The sequence below is a fragment of the Macrobrachium nipponense genome, chromosome 21, assembly GCF_015104395.2.
Source record: "Macrobrachium nipponense isolate FS-2020 chromosome 21, ASM1510439v2, whole genome shotgun sequence".
Taxonomy (NCBI): Eukaryota; Metazoa; Arthropoda; class Malacostraca; order Decapoda; family Palaemonidae; genus Macrobrachium; species Macrobrachium nipponense.
This window is the reverse complement of record NC_087212.1, coordinates 4,595,079-4,612,712: the sequence shown is the minus strand read 5'-3', so window position 1 is coordinate 4,612,712 and position 17,634 is coordinate 4,595,079. Positions and strand designations below refer to the sequence as shown.

At 38.2% G+C, this 17,634-nt stretch overlaps 2 protein-coding genes across 6 annotated transcripts in view; one reads left to right on the top strand and one right to left on the bottom strand.

Annotated features, from left to right (window-relative positions):
• Window positions 1-1,777: 1,777 nt before the first annotated feature.
• The window catches only part of LOC135197727 (solute carrier family 2, facilitated glucose transporter member 1-like), a 195,958-nt gene continuing 180,101 nt past the window's right edge, over window positions 1,778-17,634 (bottom strand). For all 4 annotated transcript variants that reach the window (XM_064224773.1, XM_064224774.1, XM_064224775.1 and 1 more), the window contains 7 exons: window positions 12,123-12,221; window positions 7,816-7,967; window positions 7,153-7,393; window positions 6,800-6,971; window positions 6,231-6,418; window positions 5,623-6,042; window positions 1,778-5,229 (listed from right to left, as the gene is read on the bottom strand). In XM_064224773.1, the coding sequence (XP_064080843.1) occupies window positions 5,077-5,229; window positions 5,623-6,042; window positions 6,231-6,418; window positions 6,800-6,971; window positions 7,153-7,393; window positions 7,816-7,967; window positions 12,123-12,221 (1,425 nt within the window). In that variant the 3' untranslated portion in view covers window positions 1,778-5,076. The remainder of the gene's footprint in view (window positions 5,230-5,622; window positions 6,043-6,230; window positions 6,419-6,799; window positions 6,972-7,152; window positions 7,394-7,815; window positions 7,968-12,122; window positions 12,222-17,634) is intronic.
• Window positions 9,836-17,634, top strand: part of LOC135197730 (uncharacterized) — a 222,800-nt gene continuing 215,001 nt past the window's right edge. For both annotated transcript variants that reach the window (XR_010310645.1, XM_064224780.1), the window contains exon 1: window positions 9,836-10,054. The gene's annotated coding sequence lies outside the window, so the exon portion shown is untranslated. The remainder of the gene's footprint in view (window positions 10,055-17,634) is intronic.

Here is a 17,634-nt window from a genome sequence, read left to right as displayed (position 1 = left end):
GAGAGACCTTGTCTTTCTATAAACTGCTTCTCACAAAGCGTCCGTATGGCTTCGTTTTCATTTCAAGGTGCTAGACCTAGTGTCAGCTTTGATTCTTTGAGTGCGACCTGTGTCTGTAGATTTTTTGTTGTAATTTTGATAAACATTCGTTGTGTTTTCGCGAATATGTATGACATCAGAAGTGTCGTTTGCCGAGTATTTGGTCCGGGTACACCTTGGCACTCGTGTGTGCTTGAGGGCAAGGAATTATTTTAAACCCTTGGCACTGGGCGAACATTTTCGGGCATTTTTTGCTGTCTAAGATTGTTGTGTTATTTGTCGTGACAATTTCCCAAGCTTAAGTCGTAGACAAATGATCATATGAACTGAGAGAGAGAGAGAGAGAGAGAGAGAGAGAGAGAGAGAGAGAGAGAGAGAGAGAGAGAGAGAGAGATGTCCCAATAATTGCTCTAGTTTCTCTCACTCTCTAACTTTTTTATAACAATTTATAACAAGAGAGAAACAAACTACACCAAAAGTATAATGTGTGTGTGTGTGTGTGTGTGTGTGTGTGTGTGAGGAGAGAGAGAGAGAGAGAGAGAGAGAGAGAGAGAGAGAGAGAGAGAGAGAGAGAGAGAGAATATGCATACTTTTATATGGGTACCTATCTCCTTTTTTTGGCCAGCATGAATTCTTTTAAGCTAATCACGAGTCATCTCATATGAGATCAGCTTAAACGAATTCATGCTGGCATAAAGGAGATACCCTGCTTGCTTGCTTTCCTGCTTTCCCACATCACCTGACCAATAGTTGGCAAACGAATGATCTCAAATCGGGCTACACCATCGTAGCTTAGGCCTAGTTCATCGTCCTCCTTGGAGACAGAACGGCCGTCTGAAAGGTTCAGTAAGTGTATCGAGTTTTTGTAGAATTAAAACAATTTAAGCAATTGAATTTCTTATGTAGAGGCTACTGGTTACCCTGGATTCTGAACCACAGCCTTATGAGTCTAATTTTCCATATCGAAATTCATGAAAGAAATGAAAGAAGACCAACATTGACAATATTTTTATTTTCTCTTATTTTATGTACAAGACCCACGTCATGTACACATATGTAAACATGTATGTAGACACATATGCACATGTACACGAGAACCACAAGCACATCTTCATTACTAAAATACTGTACCTAAAACATGCCTTCTATCAAAAAAATATTCTTTTATTACATTAAGTTATTTTTAAAATGACACAGTGAAGAGATGAGGGTGGCCATGTCCATTTACCCAGAGACTATATATATATATATATATATATATATATATATATATATATGATATATAATATATCATATAATATAATAATTGTATCTATTATATTTCTGTATATATAATATGTATATAATATATTATATATTTATTATATATATATATTATTATTATATAGATATATATATATATATGTATGTATATCAGTCCCTACAGCTTGGCTAGATGGACATGGCCACGAATTACATGGCTGTACTTCAAAAGAAGTACTAGAATGAATACAGTGCTGCTGTACACGCATGATATGCAGTTACTGTCGATGACAAACTTGGCTAAGGAACGATAACTCGGACAAAAACTGTATGATAACTGTAAAATGAATATTTACAAACAAATGAGCATGGACAATGATTCTAGGAAGGAAAATAATAATAATAATAATAATAATAATAATAATAATAATAATAATAATAATAATAATAATAATAATAATAATAATAATAGCATTGTTGTAGATACTTTTAATTAAAAAAAATAATTGAATGAAAAGACAGTAATCTGTAGTTTTTCTAGGCCATACTTTCTCGTATGTATAAAATGAACTACAATCTCTCTAACTTTCAAAAGATTTCTTCTCATTAAAAAGCTACCATTGATCACAATATATCATGATATACAGACATCTAAAAATGGGGAACAGTTTATTTAAGCATTTCCAATATAACTGTACCAGATCAACTGGATGAGTATAGAAGAAGAAGAAGAAGAAGAAGAAGAAGAAGAAGAAGAAGAAGAAGATCCACGTAACATCACACGCATACGTAAACTGGGATTACATGAATCCCGGAACGAAATTCAGCCTTGAGTGCTCTTATTTTCTCTGTTTTTTAATCCCCCCAAACGGATTTATTTTCGACAACGACATGGAGATGATTATAAACAACGAACAACTTCCAAAAAAGGGGGGAGGGGTAACTTCAGAATGCGTCCAGGGAGTCTGGAAATCAAAATTGAATCACCGCAGTTCTTTGCAAAGATGCTCCAAAAAGAAGAAGAAGAAGAAGAAGAAGAAGAAGAATGTATCGAAACCCACATTCCACAACACAAAGCCAAAGGAACTCGGGAATTTCCACAACAACACTGTCAAAAGTTACATAATTTTGTACTTCCTTTTGTTTTTCAAATAGCACTTCTTACGAAAAAGGACACTGACACAACATCGATGGGAAACGGCAAACGAAACAGCATTGGTTTATCTGGCCAATCAAATTGCAACGCTTTCTCTCTCTAACTTTCTTTGCAAAAGCTGTTGGTGGCTTGAATTATCCTATATAGGTCTAACCTCGTTGCTTCTATGACGTTGGGGGAAGATGAGAATGTGTCCGTCTAATGAAATCAGGCCTATTCTATCAAGTGGGAAAACCCTCTATAAGCCTATCACAGCTCTTGTGGTCATTCCTAAACACCAGAAGCCTTTATAATCCCTCCGCAGTGGAGGAAAACAGCATTCGGCTGCACATAAAAACATACAATAATGTATTTACAAAAAACACAGGCATCTGGGGGCTTCTACCAAACGCGTAAAAAACGAAAAGCTGCCTTTTTTTTCCTTTTATATCTCGATCGTTGTCGATATACCAGATAGAACTGCACAATTACACTGGAAGTCTTGAAAAAATAAATAAAACTCTAACAACTGTATATTCATCTCTATAAATTGGGGATTTCTATCGATAGACTTGATAATAAACGATCAACGGTCAACGGGTTATATGTTTTAGGCTGGGGGAGGCAACTTTATCACTTTCCTGTAATGAGCATAGGCCTAGTGACAAGCTCCTGGGCAGAGCCAATTACAACTTTAGAAAAACCAGGGGAAAAACGAACTTTCAACATCTTCAACAGTTTAACATTACAACAGAGGATGTGAAAACGCATGGTTGATTTGGTGGGGGGTGTCTGGAGGGGTGGAAATTTCACATATAATCAATATTTTTTTTTTCCTTTTTGAGTTCGTCAATCTCTCAACTTACAAAAATAACAACGACTTTCTTCAGCTTTTAAACGTTATGACTAGATCAAAGCGGGAATGAATATCTAAGAAATAAAAGTAAAATCAACAGACTATATAACATTAAAGACTGGAGTCGTCACGAGCCACTGTGGCTCTTTGAAAGGCTCATTAAAATAAAAAGAATTGACAAGGAGACGCTTCAACGTGGACAGAAGTTCACTATAGAGAGCTCTGCTTCAATCGATCATCGTAATAATACCCGGTTTCCCCTTCTACGCGGGCTAAGAGAATGCGCTATATACTTGAAGCGATTTAGTTTAATAATTCGCATTTATTTTTATCATATTAATCTTTACATCATCTAAAAAAGCGTCGTTTAACATCGTGAATAACGTTGGTCGGTTTTGGGTGCTGACAGATGTATGATAATACGTTTGCATCCGAGTAGAAAACTAGCGAAACAGAACAAAAAATATTTATTTTGTTAGAACTCGCCTTTGATATACGGCAATGAATGCACTTGCAATTCACGAACCTCCTTCATGTTTCGTAAAAATCTAATAATGATAATTTAAAAAATCTACCATTAAAGGGGGGGAATCGTCCCCCAAATCGAATTTCTCTTATATCACACAGCAATGGGGGGAAGGCTAGAAACGGTCCTCCTGACACAGGAAGCTCGCGAGATCCGAATCTCTTTGATGCTGTTCGAACGAAGTTCCGCTTTTGTTATGTATGAGTATTTGGATACCTTGAGGGTTTTAGCGGTCACACCGAGGTATATATATACGAGAGTTCCATTTCGTTTTTTTCCTAAGAACGACGAACCTCGTTTAGCGCAAAACTAAAGACACGAACCAGCAACCGAGCCTGGGACGACACGACCAGTTCGAGACACTCGAGCAAATCAGGAAGACCGAAACCTAACCTCCTTGGACCTTTCTGTATGGCGATGTGCAGCCCCCTTCTCCCAGAAGGTGTGCAACCCGCCCACTTTGGACAAAAAGAAAACTATAATCTTAGATTGCTTTGGCAAATAAAAAAAAGAAAATTGTCATATATAAACCTCACGACAAGCTATTACATATAACTCAGACAGGGAGTAGCTTATAATATATATAGCACCCTCCGTTTAGACTCATCTCTATAATTTTTTTTCTTGAATATTTCTACGTAAAAAAAACCCGACGCAGTGTAAGTGTTGTAGCGCGCCAGACGGCCCTATAAAAGCTAGGACTACGGTTCTGCTAACAATATCTCTCTCCTAATTTGACTAATACTTGAATATCACGTTACTGATACAGCTAATATAAAAGAGAAATTTGTGTCTCGTGTGCACAAAAATGTCCAAGATTTACACTGTTTACTGGGCCAATATCGAAGTACCAACACATTATATGCCAGCCCTGCCTGCTTTCAAAATGCCCACATTCAGTTACAAGACAGTCGAGTACATGTAACTATAGATTCGTAATGAACAACAACTAAATGCAGTTTTGAGTTCAAATTGCCATTCACGCAAAAAGCAAGTCAGACTCTTGATTCCCATCTATAAATCTAATGCAAGTGATTAAAATATAAATGAAAAAAGGTGTGCTTTCAAAACTAATCGTATCAAAACAAACGCACGCACATATTGCACTTGGCATGACTTTCTTCTTGAAGTTTTAAGGCTTTCTAAAAAATGCTTATTGCATTGAAGGCAACCCATGAACCTGCTATAGAGATCTCACTTCTATCAGTAGTATCAATCACTGATATTTTTTTATAATAGAAATCTTTAAGGGACTGTGGTGGTGGTAGTGGGTCTTCTTCAGACGCTGTTGGCGCCGTAGGCCGACTGCTTGAATATTGCTGTGATTTCGTCGATCGTCTTGCCTTTGGTTTCTGGTACTTTCTTCCAGGTGAAGGCAATGAAGCCTGCCAGGAGGACCACGAAGATCAGGAAGACGTATGGACCTACGAGCTGTTTGGGAGGAAGAGAGGAAACGTTAGAATGAGGTGGAGCTGCGTAAATGCCGTAGAGTCTAGAAGTGATCGTTTACTTTGGCTACCCAGAGAAGCTCTTCATGTTTAACTAGAAACCAAGGTTAATATAGTGGCATTAATGCCAGTTTAAAAGCTGCTGTTTGGGTCCTATTGATTTCTCTGACTGTTAAGACATTATGGAAGGTTGTATCATTTAAATTTTGATGACAGTATCAAGCTCATTATACCACAAAGAGAGGGAACTAAAATATATTAATTGAAAAAACAGTTTTGAAATGCTACAGCAAGTCAGAATGTTTATCTGCTACAATAAAAAAAAGGTTGATTCAAGCTAGATTTTTTGCAGAAGTTTGAAGTAAGACTCACTCACCTCCTGAATAGGCAGGAAGCCGAGACCGACCAAAAAGGCGGCGGTCCAGTTGACGGCGACGGCAATGGAAGACGCCATGGGACGGGCGTTCTGGGCGAAGAGCTCCGTGACCAGGAACCAGGGGATGGAGCCCGGCCCGGTGGCGAACATGACCACGAAGAGGATCACAAGGAAGATAGACAGGTAGCTGACCCAAGGGGCGGTGTCCTTGAGCAGCAGGCAGATGAAGAGGACGAAGACGTCGACCAGCATACCGAAGAGACCTGCCAGCATGAGCGTTTTGCGACCGAACCTCTCGACCATGATGAGGGAGGCGACGGTCATGAGCACGTTCATGGATCCCATAGCGATGGTGGCGTTCAGGGAAGCCTCGTCGCTCAAGCCAGCTGATTTATAGATCTTCGTAGAGAAGAAGATAACCTGCAAAGAGAGATGGCAACGTCTGATAAGGGTTCCTGAGTAATCAGAAATGGGGTAGACCTGCTTGTTACTGTAGGCCTACTTCGATAAGTCTAGTTGGAAGTTTTAGCACTCCATCTACGGGAAATGACATCAAAAATGTTTATTTCACACACGATAAAACAGAAATAGAGTTACGTAGAACTTACAGCGTTGATTCCAGACAGTTGCTGAGCAAGCATCATCATCATGGAAATGACTAGAGGGATGCGAAGGGTGGGGTTGGTCAGAATTTCGCGCAGAGAAACAGATGGGACCAGTTTACCAGCTTCTGCCTCGTTTCTCATCTCGCCCATTTCGTCTTGTACGTTCGAGGAGTCGCGCAACCATGTGAGAGCTAGAGAGAGGGAGAGAAAGTAAATTTAATTCTTCATTCTAAGAAGTCTTTTACAGTGAGTTTGTAGCATTGGATGCACCACCATTTAATGGATGTGCTGTAAAAATGGCTGGAAAAACTTGTGTACTGTGAAATTTCTGATCAATCATTATCTTACTGAGAGAAATCATTGTCTCAGACCTTTAAGGCTTTACAACTCTTTAAAAAGTCAATTGACAGCTAAGAAACGTACTGATTATGTGAAAACCTACCCCTTATCCCATCAATTTACCCAGTCGCAGTGATCCTCATTACCAAGTATGTGTAAACTCTCTCTCACAGAAACCCCCCTTGAACAAGAATCTCTTGCATTAAACAATCATTACTTCAATATTGTCTTACCTCGCTGGGCAGCCATAGGCTCGTCCTTGTTGATCAGAAGGAATTTGGGCGACTCTGGGCAGATGGGGAGGGTGACAAGTTGGAAGACAGCAGGCAGGGCAGTCAGTGCCAGAAGGACAGGCCACAGCGTCTCAGTACCCAAGATAGATTCCAGACCCATGACCTGGGAGAACTGGGGAAATATGGAAATGGGCGTTAGAATACAACCAGCAAAAGATGATTGACAGTTCAGTCAGTTAGAATTGAGGGACCAAGATGAATATCAATCAAACAGCTTGATTTCTATGAACGTTGGTCGTCATTGAGTGCCACAGAGGTCTTTGAACATGAGTGAATATTGACATTTTGCTTACCAGGATTGAAATGGTCACGACCAACTGGTAGACGGTGCCAATGGCTCCCCTGAGGTTGGTAGGGGCGATTTCAGAGAGATACATAGGCGCCAGGCCGGCGTTCAGACCGTTGTTGATGCCGATAACGAACCGAGCAGCTATGATCATCTCGTAAGAGTTGGCCATTTGGCAGAACCCGAAGAGGATGGCGGCGATGACGGCGAAGACGTTGTTGACGAGGAGGCCTCCTTTGCGTCCGAATCTGGGAGGGAAATTTGGGAAGTTCTTGAATGCCTGAGAACGTCTCATAGACCTTTTTTTTTTTACTCCAACGATAACGCTAACGATTATAGTAGTGTTCTATATCTTCTGAAGGCATAATTAGCTATCACAGTAGTAATAATAGGCCTAATATGCTACATAAGCCTATCTTTATAATGCAACACTAACACTAAAGATTATAGTAATACTCTTGATTTTCTGAAGGCAAAATTAGCTATCACAGTAGTAATAATAGGCCTAATATGCTATATAGGACTATCATATTAATGCAACACTAACATTAAAGATTATAGTAGTATTCATGATCTTCTGAAGGCAAAATAAGCGACAACAGTAGTAATAATAGGCCTAATGTGCTATAACCTCTCAACTTTGACAAAAACGTTCATAAATAGTACTAACCTGGTTGAGAAGATTCCAGTCAAAGCGCCCCCGATCATACCGCCAATACAGTAGATGGAAACCATGATAGATATGACGACCGTCTGGACGGATTCCGTCAGATATTCACCATGACGCTCGTAATTGGTCTGATTAATCCAGTCTTCGATGAGCTGCAAAGAAAGGGGAGAAAAGTGTTTAGCATTTCACAGTATATTCAAGTAGTATCTAAGAGGGATCGTCATAGGCCTATAGATACTCTGCTAAATTGTATTTAGACCACCGGACACCTGTCATTGAGCTTCTATTGCCATTTGCAATGTATCTGTATACATCAATGTATATATATACATATGTATGTATGTAAGTATGTATATATATGCATATGTATATTTACTGATTGCTTGAACGAGTGATCTCTGATTAATTCGGTTTTCTTCCTGAAAAATGAGCAAAAGACAGCAGCCTTTAACAATGGAACAACTGGGAAGCCTTACGAGTTAAGAAAAACCTGGACTCTAGCTAAGGACTTCCCAGCTTGATTTGCTTGTTTACTGTTTTGTTTACTTGCTTATTCGGTCTGGTGTACGATGTAGTGTATGGGGAGGATTATAATTGCGTTTTCTTTTTAAGCTCTTATCAATATTTTTCCTGTTTCTTTTGACGCAAATTGAGTGATGCGATGTGAATATATCACATATATAACCTCGAAGATTTATAATATGCCTTGTTTCATTAAAAAAAAAAATTGCTGGTTAAAAATGAAGTTTGTGTCTACGTTCTTAAATGCTAAGCTTCTCTCCTAGTACTAAAAGAAAGAAAGAAAGAAAAAAAACTGCCCCAGGGGAGGGCTTGGCTAGATAGGCTGATGATCTGTTGGCTCAGCCACCAAGGCACCACCAACTCTCTGGTTTGTTTCAGGGCTTCTGAACAACCGGTTTTCGTACAGTGAAGCAGAAGGGGAACCTCGGCGCCATCCAGCTGGATTATCAGCAATTTGACACTCCCCTTTTTTTTCCCAAACCGTGCAAGGGATCTTGTCCCCGTCTCTTGTGAAGCTGGTTATTATATAAGGGGTTTCTTCATTTGTGAGAGTACACCCTGAACGAGAAAAAGTAGGTCTAGAGGGAAAGGGGGAGAGTAGAGTGAAGTTGTACTATAGGCCTAACATCCTGCAGTTATACCGTCTATTCTTACATTTTCGTTGCCGGGAACTTTATCGTGTATAATAATTAATAGCCACAACTTGAAAACTGGTAACAGATGTAAATTTGAATGTAAAATGACAAAATTTGGGAGTAGTTTTGCAACGATATACATGACCATCCGGGCGTTGATAACACCTTTTCCTAATGTTGTACGATCGGAACGGAAAAGGTTCCTAAAAAATGGACATTTTTCTAAGCAAATTTCAGTTCTGAAATATCTAGAGACGGCAGAATTGCAAAGGATTTTGAAATATTCAGCGTGAATACGACTTGCTACCTATAGGTAACCAGCGTCTTCCTCTGTCTAAAACTGTAGTCCTATAAGGTAAACTTTCAGCAAACAAGGATACAATATAGTTCTCTGTCGCTTGTCATGGTGTTCTATTAAAGTACTATAGTAACAGCCTCCCTTCTTGATTTATTTTAGAAACAAGGCAATGTCGGGGCGCGCCCCTATGTTCTTTGACGGGATTGGTGGAGAAAACCGTCCAATAAGAGAGCTTACGCTAGACCGAGCCCCCAAATCTTTTCTTAGCTCTATATCTCTTATATGATTATGCGTACCCTAGCTCTTTTGCTATGTCACCTGACTGACTGAAATCTCTAGGTTTGATATTTAGGCGCTGTCTTTTACTATCTTCGCGTGTAAATGTGTTATGTTTGATTATTATTTCTTATGTTTCCTTATGTTCAGGAACATTAAGAAATATTATAGTCCCGTCTCCCATCTCGTCAGCCTGAACCCTATATATATAATTTCCAGATCTGTTCTGTCATTCCCAAATCTGGTATTGCTTTTTTACATAATAATGATATCTGGAATTTTAGCAATGGTAATAAATGGCAGAATGGAAATATTTAATTACAAAATAGTATACATGGCGTAAATTTCCGGAATATTTTTTACGCTCGTTGTCTTTGGCGGCAAAACCGCACCGCAGTCTTGTTACATTACGACTAATGGTATTTCGCGTAAGAAATTCTTGTAAATTTTTTGATAATATGTAACAATTTCCTGAGTTTCATACTCGTGATCAACAGTGCTTGTGAAGGTATGTTCTTGGGTGCTTCTTGCCCTTCCGAGGATGTAATATTTACTATTATTAGCGAGGAAACTTTGAATTAAATATGGCTGGCTCCATTCAGCTGTCAGTGTCTGACAGCCATTTCTTCTACCTAACCTTGTCCCAAATGTCTGATGCTCAAGTCTTTTGTTGACCCGTTAGTATACCCACGGTGTGGACGACCGATTCAGTTTGCGTTTTGTGCTGATTTATTTAATAAACCGCCTCTTTCTCATGATTTGCCCGTATGTAACCCTGATGTGTAGCCTATACTATTAGTGTTACCCTAGAACGAGGTATAATCCGTAAGTGTAGCCTATATTACCCTACAGCCAGAAGGTGTATTAAGATTTTTAGATTTAATTGTGTAGATTTCCACACACAGACACACATGTATGAATTTATGAATATATGCATACATATTTAGCCAAGACCACAGGAAAAATAACGCTTTCGTGTTATTTCAACACATTTTCGAGGTACAATGCTAAAAACACAAGAGAACATCTAACAAAGCATTGTACCTCGAAAATGTGTTGAAATAACACGAAAGCGCTCGGTACTCCATTTATTTTTCCTGTGGCCTTGGCTAAATATATTGTCACGTGCTATTTAGTGACGTATAAGCAATATGTATACATGTATATAATACACTCATACTCGGATGCCGTGGGTACGGGTAAGTGGGAGTCTTCTTACTTGCGAGATGTATTAAGATTTTTAGGTTTAATTGTGTAAGTTTCCATACACACAGACATGTATGAATTTATAAATATATATATGTATACATGTATATAACGCACATACTCGGATGCCGTGGGTGGGTAGGTGGGCGTCTTGCTACGTAAAATTCTACGATATATTCGTTATAAGTCTAATTGCGTAAGTTTCCATACACACACACATGTATGAATTTATAAATGTATATATACATGTATATAATGGACGCATACTCGGACGCCATGGGTGGGTACATACGTATATTCTACGATAATTTTGATGTAAGTCTAATTGTGTAAGTTTCCATGCACAGACGTGTATACTATATATATATATATATATATATATATATATATATATATATATATATATATATATATATATATAACGCATACATGCTCGGATGCCGTGGGTGGGTAGGTGGGCGTCTTCTCACGTGTATCCTACGATATATTCATATAACATCTAACAGTGTGGGCTGCTGGCAACGCCCAAGGAAGTCATGTGAGTTAGTTTCCCGGAAAGATGCGACGGTGCACGAATTGGCCTACGGAGTTTTTAAGCACTTTAGAATATCCACATTTAAATTTAAAATAGATTCTTTCGGGCCGGGAGGAGGACAGTATCCCTTCAGCTGTCAAGTCACCTTGTATCGCGATCACAAGACGACGGACGCGTCGATAAAAAAGACATGAGAGAAGACTGTCACGACTGTTCATGAAAAGCAGGGAGTCGGATCTGCCAGTTGTCTGGGTGCCAAGATGCGTCTCTTTCCCCAGTGCCAACTATCTCGTCTATTCCGGCGTTTTAAATACAGCAGAAAGAAAAAAAAAGGGAGGAAAAGTTTCACATGGCAACCCCTTACCCATCAAACCACGTGAATCCCATTATTCCTGTCTCCGGCGTTTCGTCATAGTCTCGTTTCACTTAGGCCTACGTCTTCCGTTTCTTTAAGGCTTGTTAAATTTCTCACACGCTTTTGTTATTTTTCGTGGATTAGAAAGTATATATAGTTAACGGGGTTAACCTCATCCGTACATTGTATTAAGAGTGTGCCTTTTTCTTATTATTATTAATTAAAATAAGAGCACTCATTCATAAGGAAACTTTTGTTATTCACTCTCACGATTTCGTTTTCCTTTACTTTGGCGATGCCGGCTAAAAGCAGTGTTGCCAACTGTAGATTAATTGCCCTACGCGTAGGGAAATATGGGCAAAATCTTAGACAGCGGGGCAATATTTTCAAGTGTAGGGTAATTGTAACAAGGTAGGTTTAGATCAGTATGCTTATTAGTATTCTTGATATTGCATATAAACATAATATATCACTGCTTACCTTTTGTGGAGCGTTGATGACACCCAAATTGTAGCCATGTTGGAAGGCTGAGCCCAGGGCTGCGGCGGCTACGGCAAAACCTAGCCGGGCGTTGAAACCCTGCGGAGTAAAAGAAATAAAAATAACGTTAGTACTAGTGTGTGGCTTATAGGCCTAAGTAACTATATTCAAATATATGTATTATAGTAATATATATATATATATATATATATATATATATATATATATATATATATATATATATTACATGTGGAATACAAGGAATAGAAATAACGTTAGTACTAGTGTGTGGTTTGTAGGCCTAAGTAACTATATTTAGATATATGTATTATAGTAATATCATATATATATATATATATATATATATATATATATATATATATATATATATATATATAAATTTATATATATATATATATCAAGAAAGGAAGTCCGCATTTACCAATTTATGGAAACATTCTGCAACTTTTTCTTAATTTTTATCATGGAAACCATAAGAGCAAATCAAGGTTGCTCACAAAGTCAAGTTTTTATAGGAAGGCCTTACGCCCGACTTTGTCCTAGAAATGGTTGAGGAACAGTTACCGTCAAACCTTCTTGAGAATTTATGTTATATAGCATTGAATTTCATTTATATATATTATATATATATATATATATATATATATATATATATAGATATATATATATATATATATATATATATATATATATATATATATATATATATATAAGAGAGAGAGAGATGGAAATATTCTCACGTCCAGTGGCTAGGCAGACAAACTAAAAGGAGGAAAAAAAAAAAAATGTAAATCTCAGTTATAATTTTAGAAACGCAAACGTTCCCTCCTTCTCAGTTTTAGGTATGTATGCGCCCCCCACCCGCCCCCCCCCCCCCCCCCCCCCCCCCCCCCCCCCCCCCCCCCCCCCCCCCCCCCCCCCACCCCACCCCTCCAATGTCTGTCCTCAGAAGGTGAACAACTTGTAAAGCTCAGACGACCTTGGTGTAACAGTTCTGTGAGGGACCGCAACTCCCAAGTTCCGAAGAGGCGTGTGGACTTGCTTATACCTCTTGATAACCAGATGCAGGATCAGCAAGGTCTGCGGTATTTAGTTTGAGCCAGTTCGAGCACAAGATTCTCTCTCTCTCTCTCTCTCTCTCTCTCTCTCTCTCTCTCTCTCTCTTTGGGTCCGGTTTTTTCCCCCTATCGTTTGGAGGATGTTTAAGTATTAGACGAGCTGGGAAGACGAGGAAAAATTTAGTGAAATGCGTTATCTTTTAAACTTAATTCCGTTGCAAACCTGTTTGTTGGATTTCTTATCGTAGAAAACGGTTGATAGGGTTCCAAGGGAGACTAAAATAGAAAATAGAATCCTTCCGATATTTGGTAAAGTTGATTAACCCAGTTTAAATTTTTTTTAGTAAACTTGATTGTTTGTAAGCTAAGCTTGTATATTCGCATGAACTATATCGAAACGCTGCATACCAGCCTACTTTTAATCACTGTCGGAAATCGGAAAGGTACAGGAAAGAAAATAAATGCTCTTTCGATAACAGTGCCAAGTAAGGTATACCTCAGAGGGTCATTTAAATTTGTTCAGGAAGAAGGTTTTCTCTCTCTCTCTCTTTCTCTCTCGTGTTTCGCATCACTAAAATATATTTATTTAGCGCATAGTGAGTGCATTAGCTAGGAGAATTATTACGGAAATGATTGCAATGTTAGGCTAATTCCTTTTGATGTTACAGTACATTTTAATTTTGTAGAAGGTGTACAGTGATGCAGAGTATGGTTTATTTATTTATTTTTTTTTTTTGAACATCAGGTGTACACCGATACTGAATTTTGCTAAGTAGTTTAAATGTCGAGGACAATGAAGTGGCCGTGTCGTTTATATTCCTGAATTTATTATATTTCGACCAAAATGCAAAGTGCCACTTAATGTAAGAGTACAGGTGAATAAAATGGGGTAATTTAACTATTAATTGATGTTTTCCCTTATGCGTTGGTACTGATACTTCTTAAATGAATTATAAATATAATATATTATTATTATTATTATTATTATTATTATTATTATTAATCAAAAGGAATCCTACAGGAGCCACTGACTTGAAATTCAAGCTTCCAAAGAATATTATGTTGTTCATTTGAAAGAAGTAAGAGAAGGTAAAGGGAAAAAAAAGAATTAGATATATACAAATGTAAATAAATGATCAAAGCAAATTAATTTATTAGGTAACGTTCTCAATAAATGAATTTATAAGTGAACAAAGAGATCCCAGTATGCTTCCTATCCGTGGCACCTTCCACCCTCTCTCAACCCCCCCCCCCTCCCCACCCACCCAAGCCTCTGCCCACTTTGTCCTTTTGCCGCCGTAACTCGGGCGACCACCAGCCTTCATTATTAAAAGTTGAAGGCCTGTCGGCATTTGCGGAATTTAATCTAAAGGGGGGCGGGGCTGGGGGGCGTTCTCTCGTCTCCTCTAAAAAAGGGTGGGGGGAATGTATGGGTTAGAGAATGGAATAAATATTTATGTGTAAATTTGCCCGGAAGTTGCGTACATTCTCTCTCTCTCTCTCTCTCTCTCTCTCTCTCTCTCTCTCTCTCTCCTTATTTCCAGGAATAGCTACTTTTTGTCAAGGGGGACTGGATTATAGTATTTATGTACGATCTCTCTCTCTCTCTCTCTCTCTCTCTCTCTCTCTCTCTCTCTCTCAAATAAATAATTCGAAATTGAAAAAAATAAGAAATTCACAGCCCAAGTTCTATCGAATCCCGTGACTAGTTTTGTTTTTTTACTTAAAAAAAAAAGAAATAGAACTATACTCGCTGCCAAGTTCGCGCAGGTTTTCTGAAAATGACAAAATTTAAAAGTTGCGACTTTAGTTCATTTTTATGGAAATGAAAATTAATATTAAAATGTAGAAGTTGCAGTTATCACTGCCTTTAAAGACACTTCAATTTGCGTAGTGATTTGAGTGCGTCAGATTGCACGTTAAACGTTAGGCTTGCTATTCAAGCTGTATAAATTGAAAGCTTGCTGATTATAAGAACGTCTGTAAATAAAAGGAGTAAATGAGCACGTTTGTCATTATCATTAATAACTCATTAAGTCCATTTTAATCTCAGAGCAACTTCAAGTTATTATCTCGTAGATATTACTTTACACAAAAGTGAATTCTCCTGTGCCATGTGTAAGTTTAACCTATGCAGAATCCGGGATAAAGTCCTTTATTAACATAGGAATTGGGGTTACGTACGAGCTTAGGCAACCATTGACCCTAACATAAAGAGAGAGAGAGAGAGAGAAGAAAACAAAACAAAATGCATTCTCTAGGTTGGTGCCATAGGTGGCACTGGCACCTCTGAAGTCCTTGAAATAATTCTAGTCTCTGGTGTGCTTCCAAGTCTTTTACCGTCGTTTTGCCTTCTCTAGTACAAGGTAGAGTTTTTTTTTCTCTTTCTCTCTCGAACGATGAGGAAGGGAAAAGTCCCTTTCATCTATGGCCCGAAGAGAGAGTCCTTGCTGATATTCGTGTTTTTAAAGCTAACGTCAGTTTTTTTTCCTGGTCTCCATAATATACATCGACTCTGATCTTTAAGTGATTCTCATAGTTATTTTATAATTTACTTGCATTTTTAACTAATTATTTATTAATTTGTCAATTTATTTTTCCTGGTAACTGATCTCTCTTTCTGTATTTCCTATTGCTATTGTTCCAAATGAACACCTTAATATTCTTTGGAAGCTCGAATTTCGAGTCAGTGGCCCCTTTGGTGGGCTTGTTCCGTATGAACAGCGTTCATCTACTGAGTGATAGAAATAATTATTATGGTTTTCTGGGAACTGCAGAAGAAATAAAGATCTCCCAGGTGTGGGCGTTTAATCCCGTCTGTGGCAGAACTTACGAAACCCCCGTGTGGAAACTTGCCCAAGGTTATACATCCTTTGGGGGGAATAAACCCGACGTCCGTCGTTGATTTTTCTTTGAAGTAATTATCTGATTCTTACCCTCGAATTTATTTGTATATCGTAATAAAGACGTCTTATGCTTTAGGAAAGGTCTTGAAAATTGGCAAGATTTCAGTGTTTGAGTTCGATTTATTGAATTGAAATGATCGGATAAGAATAGGAAACAATGGCGTACCTCTAGGCTGTATTCTAGGAGCCTAATCTGTTTCATAGAACTTCGCAAAAGCGTTCGGAAATTACAGAGGGCTGAACAGCTGTAACAACAAGTGTCGTGGCTTCCACTACACCTGTTTCAGTGTTCACTAATATGAACGGGGCGGTGGAAATCGTCCAAACTCAACAGTCTTTGAGTATCGTAGGGTTTGAGTTGAATCATCTCATTGAATTCAGACGGTGTCGTACAGAAAAGGGTTACGTGTCAGAGATAGTAATTATGTCTCCATTATTCTTGACGTGACGGGCGGATTGTGCATGATCATAATTGTCGTTTGTAGCATGACCTATCTAATAAAAGAATGGTATATAATTGATGGGTGTATCTCAAAGTGTATATGTGTACACACACATGTATATATAATATATACATATAATATATATTCTCTGTCTCCCTCGGGTAAACATTTCATCTCCTTTTTCGATCAAATTCTTAACATTCTCTTCTCTGTCTTCCTCTACGTAATTACAATTCTGCCGAATAATTAGGAAAAGTGACGTTTGTCGTCCTCGTTGAGTCACCTGGGGAAGATACTATTTATATACCGGTTTGGGGCAGGCAGCCTGGTTGCAGAACTGACCAGACCTGATTTGCAATTGCTTGTCTGGGACGTTAAATGAATTTTGAGAGAGGCGTTGTGACGTTAAAGAGGACAAAAAAATATCGTTTGATTTTTTAAACGAATGTCTTTAATAAATGGCGTGCAAAGCTCATAATATTTTTTAATAAGTTTATATAATTTCTTTTTTTTTTCTTCGAAGAATGTCATAGGCGAATCGCATACAAAGTCCATAATATTTTTTAATTTCGTTTATTATCATCTTTGAAGAATAACGTAAGTGAATTTCTAAGAAAGTACCCAAGTTCGTGTTCGTGCAAATTTTCACTTGGTGTAGAGTAAATAATACGTGTATTAAGTTAGTTTGATACGAAGCTTCATAAACCACTTATACATTACTGGAATCATTTTCTCATTGAAAATTTCGTATAGGCAGTCATTCTAGTGCGTACGTGTCTGCGTTGTATTTTTAATGGAAAGAGAATATTCGTCTATATTTTTTACTAACACCTGATTTCAATTCCTCCGCGTAACATTCAAATCGTTTTATTCATCCTTTTATCCACGTTCAGTGTCATACTACACGATCTCATTCATCTCTTCACTCATCTTCTTTTGTTCTCTTTCGTTTCTCGAAATCACTGCACATAAATTTCTACTGCTCTTCATTCCGTTGGCTGATTTCCGGTCCACAAGCTCACACCAGCCGACTATCTAATCTCTCGTTACAATCCGCTAGATTGGGCCTCTCGTCATTCGTTGT